Below are 18,796 nucleotides of genomic sequence, written 5' to 3'. Positions count from 1 at the left end.
GGGCGCCGGCAGGTGGCAATGTGCGCATGCGCAGTATGCTGACGGTGTGAGTGACGCAAACTACTGGGAATTGGCACAACTGCAGAGAGGGCGGGATGGCCGGCGGTGGGTCGGCAATCGAAGGCGGTGGAATCTTCAGGTATAAAAAGCCTGTAAGAGAATCGTTGGGATCTATTCAGAGAGTAGGGAGTGAGGAAGGAAGGAGAGAAGAAAAGAAAAGAAAAGGAGAGGAGAGGAGAGGAGAGGAGAGGAGAGGAGGAAGAGTTAGGAGGTTTTTGTGTTGGTCTGCGGCTGAGATAGTTATTAACCCGTGAAGGAAGAGAATGCTTCGTTGTATGGAGACCTGAAGCAGTTGACCACTGGCAGCGCGGGCAGGGTCCGAGCACTGGTGGTACTTTAGCTTGTATTGGTTTGAGAGGTCACATTCGATTCTTCCATCAGCCAGGAGACCGAGTAAAAGGTAAATGTTGAAGTAATTGGCCGTTGGTTTCTGTGACTTGCCGAAATTATAAACCAGCGTGTTATCCTCAGTAGTGACTCCCCTGGTTTTGTGTTTGACAATCTTTGTTCAGTTTAAACTTCACAAAACCGCTAAATTGATTCAAAGGTCTCTGAAGAATGTTAGGTCTTCCATAAAAGTGCCTGCGTTTGTGCAGGCGAAATGTACACCTATTTCTGTTGTGTGGGCACTTACAACAGAATCGGTTGCTCAACTAGGGTTTAGGAAACAGCATACTAGCACCATTCACTACCGTATACATAATCGGCCTTAATTATTCATCGGGTATCCCATCTTTTTTGGCCAAGAAGTCAGCTATCTATTAGCTATAAATCTCAACCTATCTGCGGCTACTCTTGTAAAATAAATGTATATTCGTTGTGTAGTTTTAATGGCCGAATTTAATTTAACTTTATGAATTGCTTTTATTTCTAGAATTTTTCAACAATGCCAAATGGCCCAGTAGCATTTAGCCACCTGCCATTAAGCTTCAGTGAGTGTCAACAAGGTGAAATTTAAACAAACTAGTCATGTTTTCTAAAATGTGGAGATTAATATGTTAGTGTGGGGATAGTGTAATAAAATATACAGTAAATAATATTGAATTGGTACAACAGAATAGGACAGTGAGGGAAAATTTAATGGCATTAATGTGTATGAAGACACTGCAATGCATCAGTGTGATAATGCAGGTTACTCTTGCGTTGCTACAATAACACAGATGGTGTATCAAGTTAATCTGAATTGGCACAGTAACGTTTACTTTTTTAAAAGACCAGAAAACCTATTGCTCTGAGTATGAACAGAACTGCTGAGAAACTTGTACAGAAATATTAGTTGTGTAATGTAACATGCACACTATCTGGGTAGCACATTGTTAATAGTTTTACACAAATTGGCAAGAGCCAAGGAACATGGCACAAAAATCTACTCGGTTGATAAATCAATGGCAGTGCAATAAATACAAAGCAACTAATTTAGCTGTGTAGTTTTTAAATTAGAATAATATTTCTATGTTTTTGTGCTTAGTGGCCAAAGTTTAATCAGAATGTGCTCAAAGATTCTTGGCTGTAATTGTATTAGTTCAAATACAACCTCTGATTTTAATAATCTAAATTTTTGTTTTGTTTCTCAATAACCAGCAGCTGCCTTGCAGTGACAAGATGGTGCATGCTGTCATGATCAAGTAAAAACATATTGCTACATGTTGCCTTTTGGAAAAGGACAGCTAATCAGTTTAAAGATAATGGGAATATCAGATGCTGGAGAATTCAAGATAACAGTGTGGAGCTGGACGAACAGAGTAGGCCAAGCAACATCATAGGAACATAAAAACTGATGTTTTGGGCCTAGACCCTTCATAAGAAAAGGGTCCTTTTCTGATGAAGGGTCTAGGCCCGAGACGTCAGCTTTTGTGCTCCTAAGATGCTGCTTAGCCTGCTGTGTTCGCCCAGTTCCCCTCTTTGTTAGCTAATCAGTTTATTTCTGCTGCCAGCAATATTTTGAGACTCCAGGGAGTTAAAAGAATTCAAGGATAAAAGAAATGAGAATTAATAATTATAAGCTTCTTTTAGGAAACTGTCTTGACCCATCTTTTGGCATTTACAGGACTTCTTAAGCAATCAAGGAATGTGTGTCATAGGCAAAGCCACTATTTACTGCCTACTTCTAATTGGCCTTAAGCAGAGGATATTGAGATGCCTTCTTGAAAACCAGTTTAGTTGAGGGGTGTGGTTAGTTCAACTGAGTGGATGGTTTGTGATAACAGCAGTATGTGCGTGATTCCCATGGAGGTTGAGGTTACATTGAAGGACAACTCTCGACTTGGAGACTTTGTTTGTTTTATAGACCACCTGCGCCCTGTTTCTGACAAACAACACCTTTCAGTCACAAACCATTTCAATTTCCCACTCCTTGGGTGACATGTCCATCCTTGGCCTCCTCCAGTGTCACAAAGACACCACCTGGAAACTGGAGGAGGAGCAGCACCTACTCCTCCTTGGGAGCCTACCACATGATGTGCTAAATGTGGACTTTTACTAGCTTCAAAATCTCCCCAACCCTGGCCACCTCATGTCCAACCCTGCTCCTTCACCTGACAAAACCTTTGCATCTTCTCTCCTGCCTATCTCACCCCACTGACCAATCCCCACCTCGGCCTGCCAGCACTGACCTATCGCCTTCCCCCAAACCCCAACCCCTTCTCTTACTATTTCTGAGCTCCCCCACCCCACCCCACCCCACCCATTTCTGAAGCAGGGTCCTGAACGAAACGTCAACTTTCCTGCTCCTCTGCTGCCTGGCTTGCTGACTTCCCCCAGCTCCACGTTGTTATCTCTTCTATATCTTTACCTTTTCTGAGGTATGCTCATCCTCAGGTTATAATTTGCTGTGGGACATGCACTTCCCGGCTGGCTAAGATTCATTGCCTGTCCCCAACCACTTTGTTTCAAATAAACAGCTCGCTACCACCTATGCGCCTGTAACTACATCTCATAGATTGCAGTGTCCTTTTGGGCTGGGATGTGGGGGATCTTCAGGATTTTGACCCAGTGACACACCACTTCATGGTATTACAGCTGAGCTGTTTAATCTAGGGACCCAGGAAATGTTTTAGGGGCTTGGCTTCAAATTTTATCATGGCAGATAGTGGAATTTGGATTCAGTAAGGTGGTGGGGAGAAACCACATTAACAGTCCAATGGTGACCATGAGACTGTTGTTGATTGACAGGAAAACTTCTCTAGTTCACTAATGTCCTCTAGGGAAAGTAATCTCCCTACTCCTGGAGGAAAGACAGGTTCAAGTCCCATCTGCAGGTGTGTATTGACATCTTTGAACAGGTTGATTTAGGAAAAAAAGATTAAATTTTAAAAAATTAAAAGTTAACTGAGTACACTTTTAAAAGTAGGGGTTGCCATTTTAGGACAAATGAAACCTTTTTTTCTGTCAATTGTGAGACTTTGGAAACCTAACTGGCCAATTAATAATATTAAGGTGGAGATTGAATTTTTGTTAGGTTAGCCTTTTGTCACAGTATAGTGACATTTGTATGTCACCACTTAGTGCTCCTTGGGTATAAAGGTACCTAGGTACAGTTTCGTTAGTTGCTATATGTCAGAAAATAGCAGAATAGAATGTCCAGCGTTGCTGAAATTTCAGAACAATGGACTTCCAACCCAGACACTAGTGGCACCTAGCCTAATGTCAGCAGTTGGTGTTTGGGCAATGCAAGGTGGCTAAGTTGCCACAGCAAGGAAATAAAGAATGAGGGTACATGAGAATATGAAACTTAAAAACCGATTAGTTATGTCCATATAATGGTTAAGCAATTTTGAGATAATGAATGGCTTAACTTTAGTTATAATTCATATGTTTGTAACTTTTATTCCGTTATTCAACATAAAATATTTTCCATTGGTACAGGGGAATGATGTCTAAATTGGACATACCCTGTCACCCCTAACATTCTTCACACAGCTTCCATTTATGACAGTACAGGGTTAGGTGTGGGTCAGGTGTTTATGGGTTCTCTCCCATAGGAAAGAGAAACCCAAGTGTTGTCATGTGGGCCTTGAAGAGCTCTGCCAACTTAATTCTGATCAATAATTACATCACATGCAAACTTAGTTGATCCTATAGTACCTACCATGTTCCATCGACTTGTTAGCAAATCATGAAACTAAGTGATCTTCATATTTTCTATTTCAGTATGAATTTGACTAAATGGAACTCCAAAAGTACTTTGTGTTGGGATGCAGTTGTCTTCCTGCACTGTCTGATTGCTGTAGCATTGCTCATTGAAAATGTTGCTACTCTACTAATACATGTGAGTATCAAGCCAGTGTTTCCCAGTTTCATGCTTTTGCTTTGTGTATATACTCTTGGTTTAAATTATTCTCTTGCTCTTTGTTCTTCATGTAATTGTTTTTGGAGAAAACAGGCAAGATGATGGCCTAGTTGTATTACAGCTGAACTATTTAATCCAGAGACCCAGGAAATGTTTTGGGGGCTAGGCTTCAAATTCCATCATGGAAGATGGTGAAATTTGGATTCCATAAGGAAAGAGTCCAGTGGTGACCATGAAACCATTGTTGACTGACTGGAAAACTTCTCCAGTCCACTAATGTCGTCTAGGGAAGGAGATCTGCTATTCTTGCCTAGTCTGGCCTGCATGTGACTCCAGACACCCAGCAATCTAATTGACCCATAACAATTGAGCATGGGTAACGTTGGCATAGACAGTGATGTCTACATCCCATAAATTAAGAAAAATTACATCAGCTGTTACCCTGAGAAAATATACAGCTGTCTCTCTCCTTTGCTTCTGATAGCAGTTTATGTTTGCCACAAGTAATATTTATAGATGAAATATCCAGAAAGTACTGGAGAAAATATGCAGATAGAGAAACAGTTAATATTTTGAACCCAGATTTCTTATACTTGACTGCTCGTCCTCAATTTTTCTGCAGTGACTCCTTACCATTCTCCCAATTGCTGTCTCCTGTTCCAGCCACTTTACAGTAGGGATGCCCCAGACTTGTGCTTTTCTTTAAAATCCTCAACCAAGAATTACCCCCAGTGCAGCTGAGAGCTGTCATGTCTGATTCACTTCCTGCTCTTCTGCCCCCTCACTCCTTGCTTCCCCCCCCCCCCCCCCCCCCCCCCCCAAGGGGCCGAACAATGGTCGGATTCTTTTGTCCTCCCTTTCCATCCACCATTCTTCAAAATCGCAAGATTATCCAGCACTGTTTGAACCACCTCCAGCAAATACATCCCTTCCACTGCAGAGATAATTCCTTCTGGCATGTCATAGCACTGAAGGAAGAATGGAGTAACAATTCCCACTCTCCTCCCACCTATGGCAATTGCAGAGGTGTAACATGTGCTCTTTCATCTCCCTTTTCACTGTCCAAAACCCTAAACACCTTCCAGGTGAAGCAGGATTTTACATGTACTTCTTTCAGTTTAATCCACAGTATTTGTTGCTCAGTGTCACTCCCTTAAACTGAGAAGACCAAATGCAGACTTCCACAATGTGGAATGCAACTGCTGTGTCAGTAAGAATAACTGGCATTCCAGTTGTTTGCCATTTCAATAAACCATCTTGCTCCCGTAAGAATATTTCTGTTCTGGATCTGCTAATGTTCCAACAAAGCTCTACACAACACTTTTTTTTAATTTTTGTTTTGCTTAAGCTTTTCACAACCTTTAGGATGTGTCTAGTTGGCTTTGCTTTTTGAGGATAATGATTTTATTTTTAAACACTTGTTTTGGACCTTTAACCTCTTATCAACATTACCTTTGTGAAGGTGCTGTGGGCAAAAGACAATCTTTTCCACCCACTGTTGCAACATCTCCTTCTGTAACAGCATAAATGTGATTTCCAGCAACTTTCTGTTCTGACTAGAATCTCCCAAATATCAGTTCAGTTTATCCCTCTGCTGATGCATCAGACCTGTTTCTGTAGCATTTTGGCTTTATTTTTGATTTCAGCATTTGTGGTATTGCTTTTGTTAGCTGATCCATTTAGTGCAAATCTCTTGGTAATTTTCTAAGTAAAATAAAGTTGTCTGTCTTATGGTCCCTATGGGATAGCAATTACTTTTCTAGCCCACTGTGTTGCTCAATTTCCACTTGAGTGGGAATACCTCCCTCGGACAACAAGATAGGATTTGGAATGTGCTGTGAAGTTTAATGTGAAGAACTTGCCAAATTTTATTGTGGTGTAAGATGAGGATGGAAATGACTTATTGAGTGATGTCTTAGTTTATAGCACCACTGTTACTCTTGTCAAGGGATGAGGCTAAGTGGCGTACAATAAATGTCAGCTACTTTGCTCATTTAGGGTTCTATTAATTCTAGTTTGGAATGTTATTGCCTTGAGGAATTTCTCTGCAATGGGACTGTTTGTTTTCCAAAAAAAAAACCAAACATAGTTTAAGAGTTCTCTGCAGTTTAGAGATAATTATTTAGATGTCTGCCAGAGTTAAATGTTGGCTCCGCCCCAGGCAAAATGCCTGAACCCAAATGTGCCCTGTAGGTATTGAAGTTTCTGCATGTCTTTGCAGACAATAGCAAACAACACATTAACAAGTAAACTGGAAACTATAGCATGGGCAAATTATCTTCCTATGATTTTTTCATGATCTAGGAACTGCTTTTGCTAGTTGAACACCAAATGGGAAGCAAGGAATATTTTCCATTCAGGCTACCTGAATTTAGTTTACTAATTTATGTAAATGAGGTCTTGAAGATGTATTTGGTTTCTTAAATATGCTTTTTTCCAATAAAAGTTGAGGAGCTGTTTTTAATCCTAAAAATGGATTAGATCACCTGTGTAATTTGGAGGAGGCAATGATGGTGGCACTTGTGTTTTTTTCTTAAAAAGTGGAACAAAGTCTGATCCTGAGCCTGAAAATAACTGTTCCTGAATGGAGTTGTTTCAAGAATGTAAACAATCCCTGTAACATCACTGGTTAGGAAATGTGAAGTGCCTTCAAAAGGAAGACAGATAATGTCTCCAAGTGTTGGAATGAGTGCAGGGCCCGGTAAGGGAGGAACTAGAGGAATGAGCATTAGGGGAATTTGCAGGAATTAAAGACTGCTTAAATCCCTTGGGCCTAAATCTACATCCTAGAGTACTTGAGGGGTTGCCCTAAAAATAGTGGGTGCATTGTTAGTCTGATATACAGCACAGCAAGATTCTGTACACAAACCATTCGTATGGAATGGAAGATAGCTCATGTACCTCTTTAATAGGGGTAAAGGGAAAACGGTGAACTATAGCCACATTAACCTGACATCAGTAATAAGGGGAAAATGCTGGAATCTATTACATAATAGCACAGTTAACATGGATTACCAAGGGCAGATCATGCTTGATGACAAATCTATTAGACATTTCTCAAATACATAACTAATAGTTGATAACAGGGAGCCAGTGGATGTGATTTATTTAGACTTGGAAGCCTTTTACTAAGGTTCCACAAAATTTTAGGCTGTCAAATTGTGGGATTGGGGTAGTTACTGATAAAGACCTGGTTGGCAGACAGGAAGCAAAGAGAATAAACTCTTGCCATGTGGCAGGCAACAACTAATATACTGCAGGGGTCAGTGTTTGGACCCTAGATACTCCTAGTATAAATGATTCAGATGATGGAAACATTGCAATGTCTCCAGATTTGCAAATGACCCAAGCTGGGTGAGAGGATGAACTGAGGATGATACCATAATGCACGTGATTCAGACAACAAGCTGAGGGAGTGGGTAAATCGTGGCTGCAGGAAGTACATAATGTGGACACATGAGGTTGTCCACTTGCCTAGCAAACAGATGTAGGCAGGTGGTTATCTGGAAAGTGATTTGATAGATTGGGAAAGGCCAAGGTACAATGAGACATGGGTGTCATTGGACACCAGCTGCTGAAAGTAAGCATGTGGTGGAAAAGGTAAATGGTATGTTGGCCTTCCTCTTGAGGATAGTTTGAATACAAGAACAGGATGTTGTCTTCAATCATATAGCCATTGATAAGACCATACCTGGAGTGTTATATGCAGTTTCGGTCTCCATTTGAGGATTATTCTGGCTATAGAGGTTGGGTGACAGAAGTCTGCCAGGCTGTTTGCTAGGATAACTGGACTGACATGGAGAGACTGACCTGGTTAGGACTGTATTCACCAGATTTGGGAGAGGGGCCATTTCACAAACATAAATTGTTACTGGATTACACAGGCTAAAGTAGGAAGGATGTTTCTGATTACTAAGTCAGAAACAGAAGTCATGATCTAAAGATCTAGATTAGGAACATTGAGAGTGAAAACCTTCTTTGCCTAGCATGGTGACCTGTGCTATTCCTTTTGACAGAAAATGGTTGAGGCTCAAACATTTAAATGTTTTCAAGGAGTTGTAGAGTTTTTGGAGCCAAGGCATATGGGGAGAAAGTGAACAGGGTACTAAGTTGGATGATTAGCCATGAATATATTATTGGGCCAACTCATTAGATTTCATAAATGACTTGAGAATTTAGACATGGTTAGTAAGTTTGGGGATGAGACTGAAATTGGTGATTACTGTCATGTGAAGAAGCTAATCTTAGATTACAGAGGGATTTGATCAGTGGGCTGAGGGGTTGCAAATGGAGTTTAACTTGGGTAAATGCAACATATTGTGTTTTTGTGAAATGAACAAGGACCAGGCTTATATAATTAATGGTGGGGATCTGTTAATGGTGTGAACCTCTAGGTCTCTGTTCAACATACATAGTTCTTTGAAAGTTGTCACCATTTGAGTAAGCCATTTAGCATCCTTTACTTCATTGCTAACTTAATTTGAGCATAGGAATTGGGACATCTTGAGGCTGTAAAGGATGTTGGTGAGGCTACTTTGAAGTAGTATACAGATCTGGTCACCCTGTCATAGGAACATAAAGGGTTCAACAGTGACTTCTCTTTTTAACTAGTATGTTGCTGGAATTGGAGGGCTCCAGTTGTAAGGAGAGGCTGGATAGGCTGAGACTTTATTTGCAGGACCATAGCAGGCTGAAGGGTGACCATAGGGGTCTAAAATAATGAGGGACATGAAAATGTAAATAACAAAATACTGAGGGTGGTGGAATTCAAAACTAAGGTGAGGAGAAAGACAAGACCAGAAGGGTAACCTTTTAACACAAGGTGGTTCATATGTGGGTTAAACACTTACTTAAGATTTGGACAAGTGTGTGAATAGGAAACGTTTAGAGGTGTATGCACCAAACACTGGCAAGAGGAACTAATTTAGTTTGGGGAAACTTTGTCAGCATGGGCAAGTTGGACTGAAGGGTCTACTTCTGGTCCATAAGACTCTAAACACTACCTCCACAATAATCCTTGACACTGGTGCTCTGCAAAGTTGCATATTTAGCCTCTTGGCGTACTCCTTACCCACTCAACTGGGGCCAAATTGAGCTCAAAGTACATTTTATAAACTTGCTGAGGACACCACCATGGTGGGTTGGATCTCAAACAACAAGACAGATAGCTTAGTATGGTGTAAAGATAACAATCTCCCCCTAATGTCGCAACATGTAGGAGCTAGTCGTCAACCTCAGGATGCAGACTGGAAGAAACTCCTGTCATTGATCTATCCTGGTCCTTTTTATCTTGATGGTGCAATCAAGAAAACACGCCAATGCTTCCACAGAAGGCAAGGAAGTTTGGCATATCCACAATGGTTCTAGCCAGTTTTTTCTTATAGAAGGCATCTTGTCCTGGTGCATCCCAGTTGGTACATTCTGCCCAAGACCATAAATTGCAGAGAGTTGTGAATGCAGCCTGGTCCATTGTGGGGGCTAGTGTGTTTGGTTTTTTTCAACTCCTCTGTCTGCACTTTACAGTCTCCTGATCAGCTGATGGTCAGGGACCCTTTCCACCTGGTTGTGCTCTCTTCCACCCACCTGTATTGGTCAGAGAATGCAGGGGTTTGGAAACATGTAACAGATTTGGGAATAGCTTCTTTCCTGCTGTCGATGGACTTGTGAAAAGACCTCTCATATGTTAGAGTTGGCCTTTCTCTGTGGCTGTGGCACTGTTCTGCATTTTGTTCCATTGATTGAGATGTAATGTTTGTCTGGATGGCATACAGGACAGTGTACTGAGTCACATCACAACATGTGCCAACAAGAAATCAAATTAACCAATTAAAAGCAAAGTACTGACTATGGGGATGGTGGCATGGATTGACTTTTCCATCTCCAAAGATGCTGGGAGATTCAGTTAGTTTCTTCAGCATTTTCTTTGTATTAGCTGGTATTGAAAATCCTATCTGCAATTTTTCTTGTACAACAGTAAAAATAGAATAACAAGCATTTAGAAGTTCCCAAATTTATCAGTTTCATTGGAATACATTTTGAGGACACCAAACATAGAAATTGATGCCCAAGTAGAGATTCACAGAATCCCTACAGTTCTGAATGAGGCCATTCAGCCATCAAGTCAACACTCCTGCAGAGCACCTCCTTCTTCCTTTCCTCCCTTCTTCCTCCCCCCCCCTTCTTCCTCCCCCCCCCCCCTTCTTCCTCCCCCCCCCCTTCTTCCTCCCCCCCCCCCCTTCTTCCTCCCCCCCCCTTCTTCCTCCCCCCCCCTTCTTCCTCCCCCCCCCTTCTTCCTCCCCCCCCCCTTCTTCCTCCCCCCCCCCTTCTTCCTCCCCCCCCCTTCTTCTCCCCCCCCCCTTCTTCCTCCCCCCCCCCTTCTTCCTCCCCCCCCCCTTCTTCCTCCCCCCCCCCTTCTTCCTCCCCCCCCCCTTCTTCCTCCCCCCCCCCTTCTTCCTCCCCCCCCCCTTCTTCCTCCCCCCCCCCTTCTTCCTCCCCCCCCCCTTCTTCCTCCCCCCCCCCTTCTTCCTCCCCCCCCCCTTCTTCCTCCCCCCCCCCTTCTTCCTCCCCCCCCCCTTCTTCCTCCCCCCCCCCTTCTTCCTCCCCCCCCCCTTCTTCCTCCCCCCCCCCTTCTTCCTCCCCCCCCCCTTCTTCCTCCCCCCCCCCTTCTTCCTCCCCCCCCCCTTCTTCCTCCCCCCCCCCTTCTTCCTCCCCCCCCCTTCTTCCTCCCCCCCCCTTCTTCCTCCCCCCCCTTCCTCCCCCCCCCCCTCCCCTTCTTCCTCCCCCCCCCCTCCCCCTTCTTCCTCTCCCCCCCCTCCCCCTTCTTCCTCTCCCCCCCCTCCCCTTCTTCCTCTCCCCCCCCTCCCCCTTCTTCCTCTCCCCCCCCTCCCCCTTCTTCCTCTCTCCCCCCCTCCCCTTCTTCCTCTCCCCCCCCCTCCCCCTTCTTCCTCTCCCCCCCCCTCCCCCTTCTCTCTCTCCCCCCCTCCCCCTTCTTCCTCTCCCCCCCCCTCCCCCTTCTTCCTCTCCCCCCCCCTCCCCCTTCTTCCTCTCCCCCCCCCTCCCCCTTCTTCCTCTCCCCCCCCCTCCCCCTTCTTCCTCTCCCCCCCCCCTCCCCCTTCTTCCTCTCCCCCCCCCTCCCCCTTCTTCCTCTCCCCCCCCCTCCCCCTTCTTCCTCTCCCCCCCCCTCCCCCTTCTTCCTCTCCCCCCCCCTCCCCCTTCTTCCTCTCCCCCCCCCTCCCCCTTCTTCCTCTCCCCCCCCCCTCCCCCTTCTTCCTCTCCCCCCCCTCCCCCTTCTTCCTCTCCCCCCCCCTCCCCCTTCTTCCTCTCCCCCCCCCTCCCCCTTCTTCCTCTCCCCCCCCCTCCCCCTTCTTCCTCTCCCCCCCCCTCCCCCTTCTTCCTCTCCCCCCCCCTCCCCCTTCTTCCTCTCCCCCCCCCTCCCCCTTCTTCCTCTCCCCCCCCCTCCCCCTTCTTCCTCTCCCCCCCCCTCCCCCTTCTTCCTCTCCCCCCCCCTCCCCCTTCTTCCTCTCTCCCCCCCCTCCCCCTTCTTCCTCTCTCCCCCCCCTCCCCCTTCTTCCTCCCCTCCCCCCCCCTCCCCCTTCTTCCTCTCTCCCCCCCCCCCCCCCCCCCTTCTTCCTCTCCCCCCCCCCTCCCCCTTCTTCCTCTCCCCCCCCCCTCCCCCTTCTTCCTCTCCCCCCCCCCTCCCCCTTCTTCCTCTCCCCCCCCCCCTCCCACCTTCTTCCTTCTTCCTCCCCCGGCTATCATCTAGTCTGCACAAACAAAATCCATGCAGATACTAGGAGGATGTCGTTGGAGTTTGCGCAGTCACCTGAGGCTGGAATTGAACCTGGCTTCCTAGTGCTGTGAGGCAGCAGGTAACCATTGCCATGTAATATAAACTGTATAAACATTGCAAGTGGAGTTATGGGACCTTTATAGTCTGGGGAAAATTGGGTAGCATGGACAAGTTGGATCTGGCATCAGCTTCTGTGCTGTATGACTGTTATAAATACCATGGAATAAGAGCAGGTCAGAGATTAGGAATACTGCAATAACTAATTCCCCTATTGACCAGTGTGTTCTGTAATATTCTTATGGCTGCACAGGTTTCCAAGGCCCTTGCCCAGCAACAGTTTCCAGAAGCAAAACTCAGTGCTGCAATTGAGTGCCAATGCTGACCATCTTGTGCATAACTTTTTAAAGGGAACGTTGCTCCGATTCCTCAACCTGTCCAGCATCTAAGGTATAAGTCAGGAGCATGATGGAATATCCCCATGTGCCTGAATGATTGCAGGTCCAACAGCACTCCAGAAACCTAACACTGTCATTCTCTATGCTTTCTCATTCTCATCTTCACGTAATGTTTAGCATCTTTTGCATTGTCACGAAGTGTTTTCCTTCCATCTGAACACATGCCATTACTCTGAAAATCTTGGGCCATTGTGTTTTAAGTTGTGGACTGAAATGAGAGCCCTTTTAAACCAGTGTTTTGAGAGGATGGCTGCATCATTTGCAAGCAAGCAATCCACTTATGATCCACTGGAGTAGCAAGCTGTAAATCAAGCCCTGCTATTTCCAGAGTTTTAATAAATGTTAAAGTTGAAGTATGCAAAGTACCCCATTACCTGACATTGACAAAAGTTCATCAAAAGCACAGACAAGGTTTTTGTGATAAACAAATCATACTTAGGTGATTAAACTATAACTACAAGGAAACAGATAAGCCATTGACATACTAGCTAAACTTTAAATCCCTTTAAACTCCTCCTTACACACACCTGTGCATGCACTGAAACAAATCAGGAAAAAAGTTTATCAGCAAAAGTAGAAAAATACTGAAAATTCAGTCAGTGATCAATGCTTCCTGACTTCAGTGTCAAGTTTATGCTACTTTGGCTAGACAGGCCTTCCATGTTTGTTTTTGGAAACATTCACTGGTTTTAAGTACACATCAGGTATTTTCCAAGTGACTCAGTTGCTTTTATTACTTCAAAAGTCACAGCAACTGCTACAGAAAATGTAACCAGTTTAAATTGAGTTTTTTTTACTGCAAGAGATCTGCAGCTCACCCTTTTGTGGTATGCAGGCTCTCCCTGTCTAGTAACTTGTTTCCAGTTCAAACCCACTTAGCTGAGAATCCATTACCTTCTAGTAAACAGCTCCTTGACTCTTGATCACTTGCATCTTGCAGGAGTCCATAGCCACAAAACATCACTGGTACCAATTTCCTGTAAAATTATGCCTGTTTCCAAAACTTTCTCCATACACTTCAATTAAGGACACAGTCACTGTTCTTATGGCAAACTTTACTGCTTCATCAAAACATCTGTACAAATAATTGAAGTGGTTGCAGATGAATTGGAGCCAAGGGGTTCTGTCTACAGTTGCATTTGAGTGTCAACAAGAAGGTGATTGGTTGAGAGACTAATAAGGGTCTCTTGCTTGACAATGACTGATTCAGTTCTTGGGTAACTGAACAGCTTGAAACTGAAAATAAGTTAGAATGATCTGTGCCAGTGCAGATATTGCCTCACTGTCCTCTGTAGCCAAAACACACTTTTAACTTTACAGTCAGAAGTCTGTGCTATCAAAAACCATCACCTAACTATATTCGACTCCCATGGTCCCGTGTTTGGCCGACAGTGTAGTATACCCTGGCATCTCAAAAGTTGTATCTGTAAATACCTGTTATAGAATCCCTATAATGTGGAAACGGGCCCTTCAGCCCAACAAGTCCACAGTGACCCTTGGAGCATCCCACCCAGACCCAGACCGATACCCCTGTACAACCCACCTAATCTACACATTCCCTGAACACTACAGGCAATTTAACATGGCCAATCCATCTAATCGGCAGATCTTTGGACTGTGGGAGGAAACCAGAGCACCCAGAAATCCACGCAGACGCTAGGAGAATGTGCAAACTCCACAGTTGCCCAAGGCTGGAATCAAACCCTGGTCCCTGGTGCTCTGAGGCAGCTGTGTTAACTACTGAGCCACTGTGCTGCCCCTTAAATGTTAATGTTATGAGGATTTTTAAGCCAGTGTATTACAGCTCCAGCATAAGCTCCCTGTGCTTAAACAGTCTCGGCTAATAAAAGCCATTATCCTAAAGCTTTCTTGACCATTCATGTTCACATGTCCTGCTACCTTTAAGGGATCAGTGGATATGCACAGTCTCTTCCTCATGACCTTACTGCCCATGCATTCCCTTTGCCTCGTTTGTCTTGCCCAAGTATATCATGCCACAATTGAATTTGGTTTGCCAATGACAGCCCGATTGACTTCCTGAAATCGAAGGCTGCTGTCTTCCCTATTTGCCACCCCACTAATTTTATATCATCCACCCATGACTGGCTCTGCACATTGAGCCTAATGCCCCTGAAGCTCAATTGGCTGGTTTGAGAAACAGATTAATGTTAATAGTGTGGATTCAATTCTTGCACCAACTGTGGTTACCATGAAGGACTCCTTAGCCTCTATCCCTCCATGAGATGTGGTGACCCTTGGATTAAACCACCACTAGCCAGTTTGCTAATGAGAAAACAGATCTATGATTTAAGACTATGGCAATTTTACTACACTATCCTTGAAAGGATTTTTAAAATTTCACATCCATAGCAAGAGGGTTGGGGGGAAAACATGATTTGTATATAGTAATCACTTACCAGTTCTAATCCATTCTTTGAACTGTGATCAGGCATTCAAGTAAAGACTAGGGGAGTCAGAGGGTAGTGCTGATTTCAGAACACAGGAACAAGTGTAGGATATTTAATCCATTGACACTTCAATGATGATCTATCTGAATGCCACTTCTGTGCACTGTCCCCAAAACATTCTTCTGATAAGATTACAACTTTCTTTTATTTGAATGTGCTCAGTTATAGAGCTTCCACAGCCTTGGCATAGAAAATTCTAAGAATTCCCCACCCAGTTCAACTAAGGATTTTAGAGCCCAGGCATCGAGAAATTTAATCTCTATACCTCTGCCTCTTTTGCTGTCATCCTTTTTTGTAATGCTACTTTTTAAAAAAACCTCTGATCAAGTTTCACTTTTTATGGCTTGGTATAATTTTTTTGTCTTGATTCTTTATTATGCTGAATGTACCCTAGAAACATCTCCATCTACAGCATCACAGCAATCAGACTCTAAACCTTTTGCTGCAACCTTGTGACTTCACAGAAATGCTAGTCAGGAAAAGTAAGGCCAAGATTCCCTTCCAGTGCTAGCAAGTTTTGAGAAATTTGTAGCTCAAGTTGAGGTTCTGGATGTGAGTTTGCTCGCTGAGCTGCAAGGTTAGTTTTCAGACATTTCGTCACCATTCTAGGTAACATCAGTGAGCCTCCGATGAAGCGCTGGTGTATGTCCTGCTTTCTATTTATCTGTTTTAGGTTTCCTTGGGTTGGTGATGTCATTTCCTGTTCTTTTTCTCAGAGGGTGGTAGATTCGCTCCAAATCAATGTGTTTGTTGATGGAGTTCCAGTTGGAATGCCATGCTTCTAGGAATTCTCGAGCGTGTCTCTGTTTGGCTTGTGCTAGGATGGATGTGTTGTCCCAATCAAAGTGGTGTCCTTCCTCATCTGTATATAAGGATACGAGTGACAGTGGGTCATGTCGTTTTGTGGCTAGTTGATGTTCATGTATCCTGGTGGCTAGCTTTCTGCCTGTTTGTCCAGTTTAGTGTTTGCCACAGTTCTTGCAAGGTATTTTGTACGTGACATTCATTTTGCTTGTTGTCTGTATAGGGTCTTTTAAGTTCAGTAGCTGCTGTTTTAGTGTGTTGGTGGGTAGCACAAAACATGTGAAAACTAACCTTCCAGCTCAGTGAGCAAACTCTCATCCATTCCCTTCCAGTGTTAAAATGTTGGGTTTCTGTTTATTCTTAGACTGGATATTGCATTCTTCAGTGGGATGAGGGAGACGGAACAAAAGTCAACTCAACAAGCTTTCCAAGCAGCATCTCAGGAGCACAAAAGCTGACGCTTCGGGCTTAGACTCTTCATTGGAGAGGGAACTGGAATAAATAGGGAGAAGGGGAGGCAGACCAAAGATGGAGAGAAAACAAGATAGGTAGAGAGGAGAGTGTAGGGAGGGAGGGGATAGGTCTATCCAGGAAAGATGGACAGGTCAAGGAGGTGGGATGAAGTGGTAGGTAGGAAATGGAGGTGTGGCTTGAGGTGGGAGGAAGGGATGGGTGGGAGGAAGAACAGGTTAGGGAAGCAGTGACAAGCTGGGCTGGCTTTGGGATGCAGTGGGGGGAGGGGAGATTTTGAAGCTTGTGAAGTCCACATTGATACCATTTGGCTGCTGGGTTCCCAAGCGGAATGAGTTGCAGTTCCTGGAGCCTTCGGGGGGCATCATTGTGGCACTGCAGGAGGCCCATGATGGACATGTCATCTAAAGAATGGGAGGGGGAGTGGAAATGGTTCACGACTGGGAGGTGCAGTTGTTGTGAACCGAGTGGAGGTGTTCTGCAAAGCGGTCCCCAAGCCTCTGCTTGGTTTCCCCAATGTAGAGGAAGCCACACCGGATGCAATGGATACAACATACCACATTGGCAGATGGGCAGGTGAACATCTGCTTGATATGGAAGGTCATCTTGGGGCCTAGGATGGGGGTGAGGGAGGAGGTGTGGGGGCAAGTGTAGCACTTCCTGCAGTTGCAGGGGAAGGTACCGGGTGTGGTGGGTTGGAGGGGAGTGTGGAGTGGACAATGGAGTTGCTGAGAGTGTGGTCTCACCAGAAAGCAGACAAGGGTGGGGATGGAAAAATAGCTTGGGTGGTGGGGTCAGACTGTCAGCCCCATCAAACCCACAGACAAGGGTGGCGCAGTGGTAGTATGCCGCACTGACCTCTACATCGCCGAGGCCAAATGCTAACTCCAACACCACCTCCAACCGCCCCCTTGATCATGACCCCATCCCTGAGCAACAAACCATCATCTCCAACACCATCCATGACCTCATCACCTCAGGGGACTTCCCACCCACAGCCTCCAACCTCATTGTTCCACAATCCCGCATGGCCCGTTTCTATCTCCTTCACAAAATCCACAAACCTGCCTGCCCTGGTTGACTCGTTGTCTCAGCCTGTTCCTGCCCCACTGAACTCATCTCCACGTATCTGGACTCCATTTTCTCCACTTTGGTCCAGGAACTCCCCACCTATGTCCATGACACCACCCATGCCCTCCACCACCACCTCCAGGACTTCCAATTCCCTGACCCCAACATCTCACTTTCACCATGGATGTCCAGCCCCTATACACGTATATTCCTCATGCAGATGGCCTCAAGGCCCTCCGCTTCTTCCTGTCCCACAGGCCTGACCAATCCCCCTCCACCAATACCCTCATCCGCCTAGCCGAACTTGTCCTCACCCTCAACAACTTCTCTTTCGATTCCTCCCACTTCCTACAGACAAAGGGGGTGGCCATGGGTACCCACATGGGCCCAAGCTATGCCTGCCTCTTCATAGGTTACGTGGAACAGTCTCTCTTCCACACCTACACAGGCCCCAAACCCCACCTATTCCTCTGTTACATTAATGGCTGTATCGACGCCACCTCATCCTCCCCAGAGGAGCTTGAACAGTTCATCCACTTTACCAACACCTTCCACCCCAACCTCCAAGTTCACCTGGGCCATCTTCAACACATCCCTCACCTTCCTGGACCACTCAGTCTCCATCTCGGGTAGCCAGGTAGAAACTGATGTCCATTTTAAGCCCACTGACTCCCACAGCTACCTAGAATACACCTCCTCCCACCCACCCTCCTGCAAAAATTCCATTCCCAATTCCTCTGCCGCATCTGCTCCCAGGATGAGGCATTCCACTCCCGCACATCCCAGATGTCCACGTTCTTCAAGGAGCGCAACCCCCCCGCAGTGTTCGAGAACGCCCTTGACCGTGTCTCCTGCATTTCCCGCAACACATCCCTCACATCTTGCCCCCACCACAACCGCCCCCAGAGGATCCCCCTCATTCTCTCATGCCACCCCACCAACCTTCGGATACAACGTATCACCTTCCGACACTTCCGCCATCTACAATCCGACCCCACCACCCAAGCTATTTTTCCATCCCCACCCTTGTCTGCTTTCCGGAGAGACCACTTTCTCCGTGACTCCCTTGTCCGCTCCACACTGCTCTCCAACCCCACCACGCCCGGCACCTTCCCCTGCAACTGCAGGAAGTGCTACACGTGCCCCACACCACCTCCCTCACCCCCATCCCAGGCCCCAAATGACCTTCCACATCAAGCAGATGTTCACCTGCACATCTGCCAATGTGGTATATTGTATCTATTGCACCCAGTGTGGCTGCCTCTACTTTGGGGAAACCAAGCGGAGGCTTGGGGACCGCTTTGCAGAACACCTCTGCTACGTTCTCAACCAACAACTGCACCTCCCCAGTCGTGAACCATTTCCACTCCCCCTCCCATTCTTTAGATGA

At 45.6% G+C, this 18,796-nt stretch overlaps 1 protein-coding gene across 1 annotated transcript in view; it reads left to right on the top strand.

Annotated features, from left to right (window-relative positions):
* Nucleotides 1–85: 85 nt before the first annotated feature.
* Nucleotides 86–18,796, top strand: part of adamtsl2 (ADAMTS-like 2) — a 205,363-nt gene continuing 186,652 nt past the window's right edge. The window contains exons 1-2 of the mRNA XM_059638308.1: nt 86–139; nt 4,210–4,327. Coding sequence (XP_059494291.1) covers nt 96–139; nt 4,210–4,327 — 162 coding nt within the window. The 5' untranslated portion in view covers nt 86–95. The remainder of the gene's footprint in view (nt 140–4,209; nt 4,328–18,796) is intronic.

The sequence above is a fragment of the Stegostoma tigrinum genome, chromosome 29 (genome assembly GCF_030684315.1).
Source record: "Stegostoma tigrinum isolate sSteTig4 chromosome 29, sSteTig4.hap1, whole genome shotgun sequence".
NCBI classification, from domain to species: Eukaryota; Metazoa; Chordata; class Chondrichthyes; order Orectolobiformes; family Stegostomatidae; genus Stegostoma; species Stegostoma tigrinum.
This window is presented reverse-complemented; position numbering and strand designations above follow the sequence as displayed.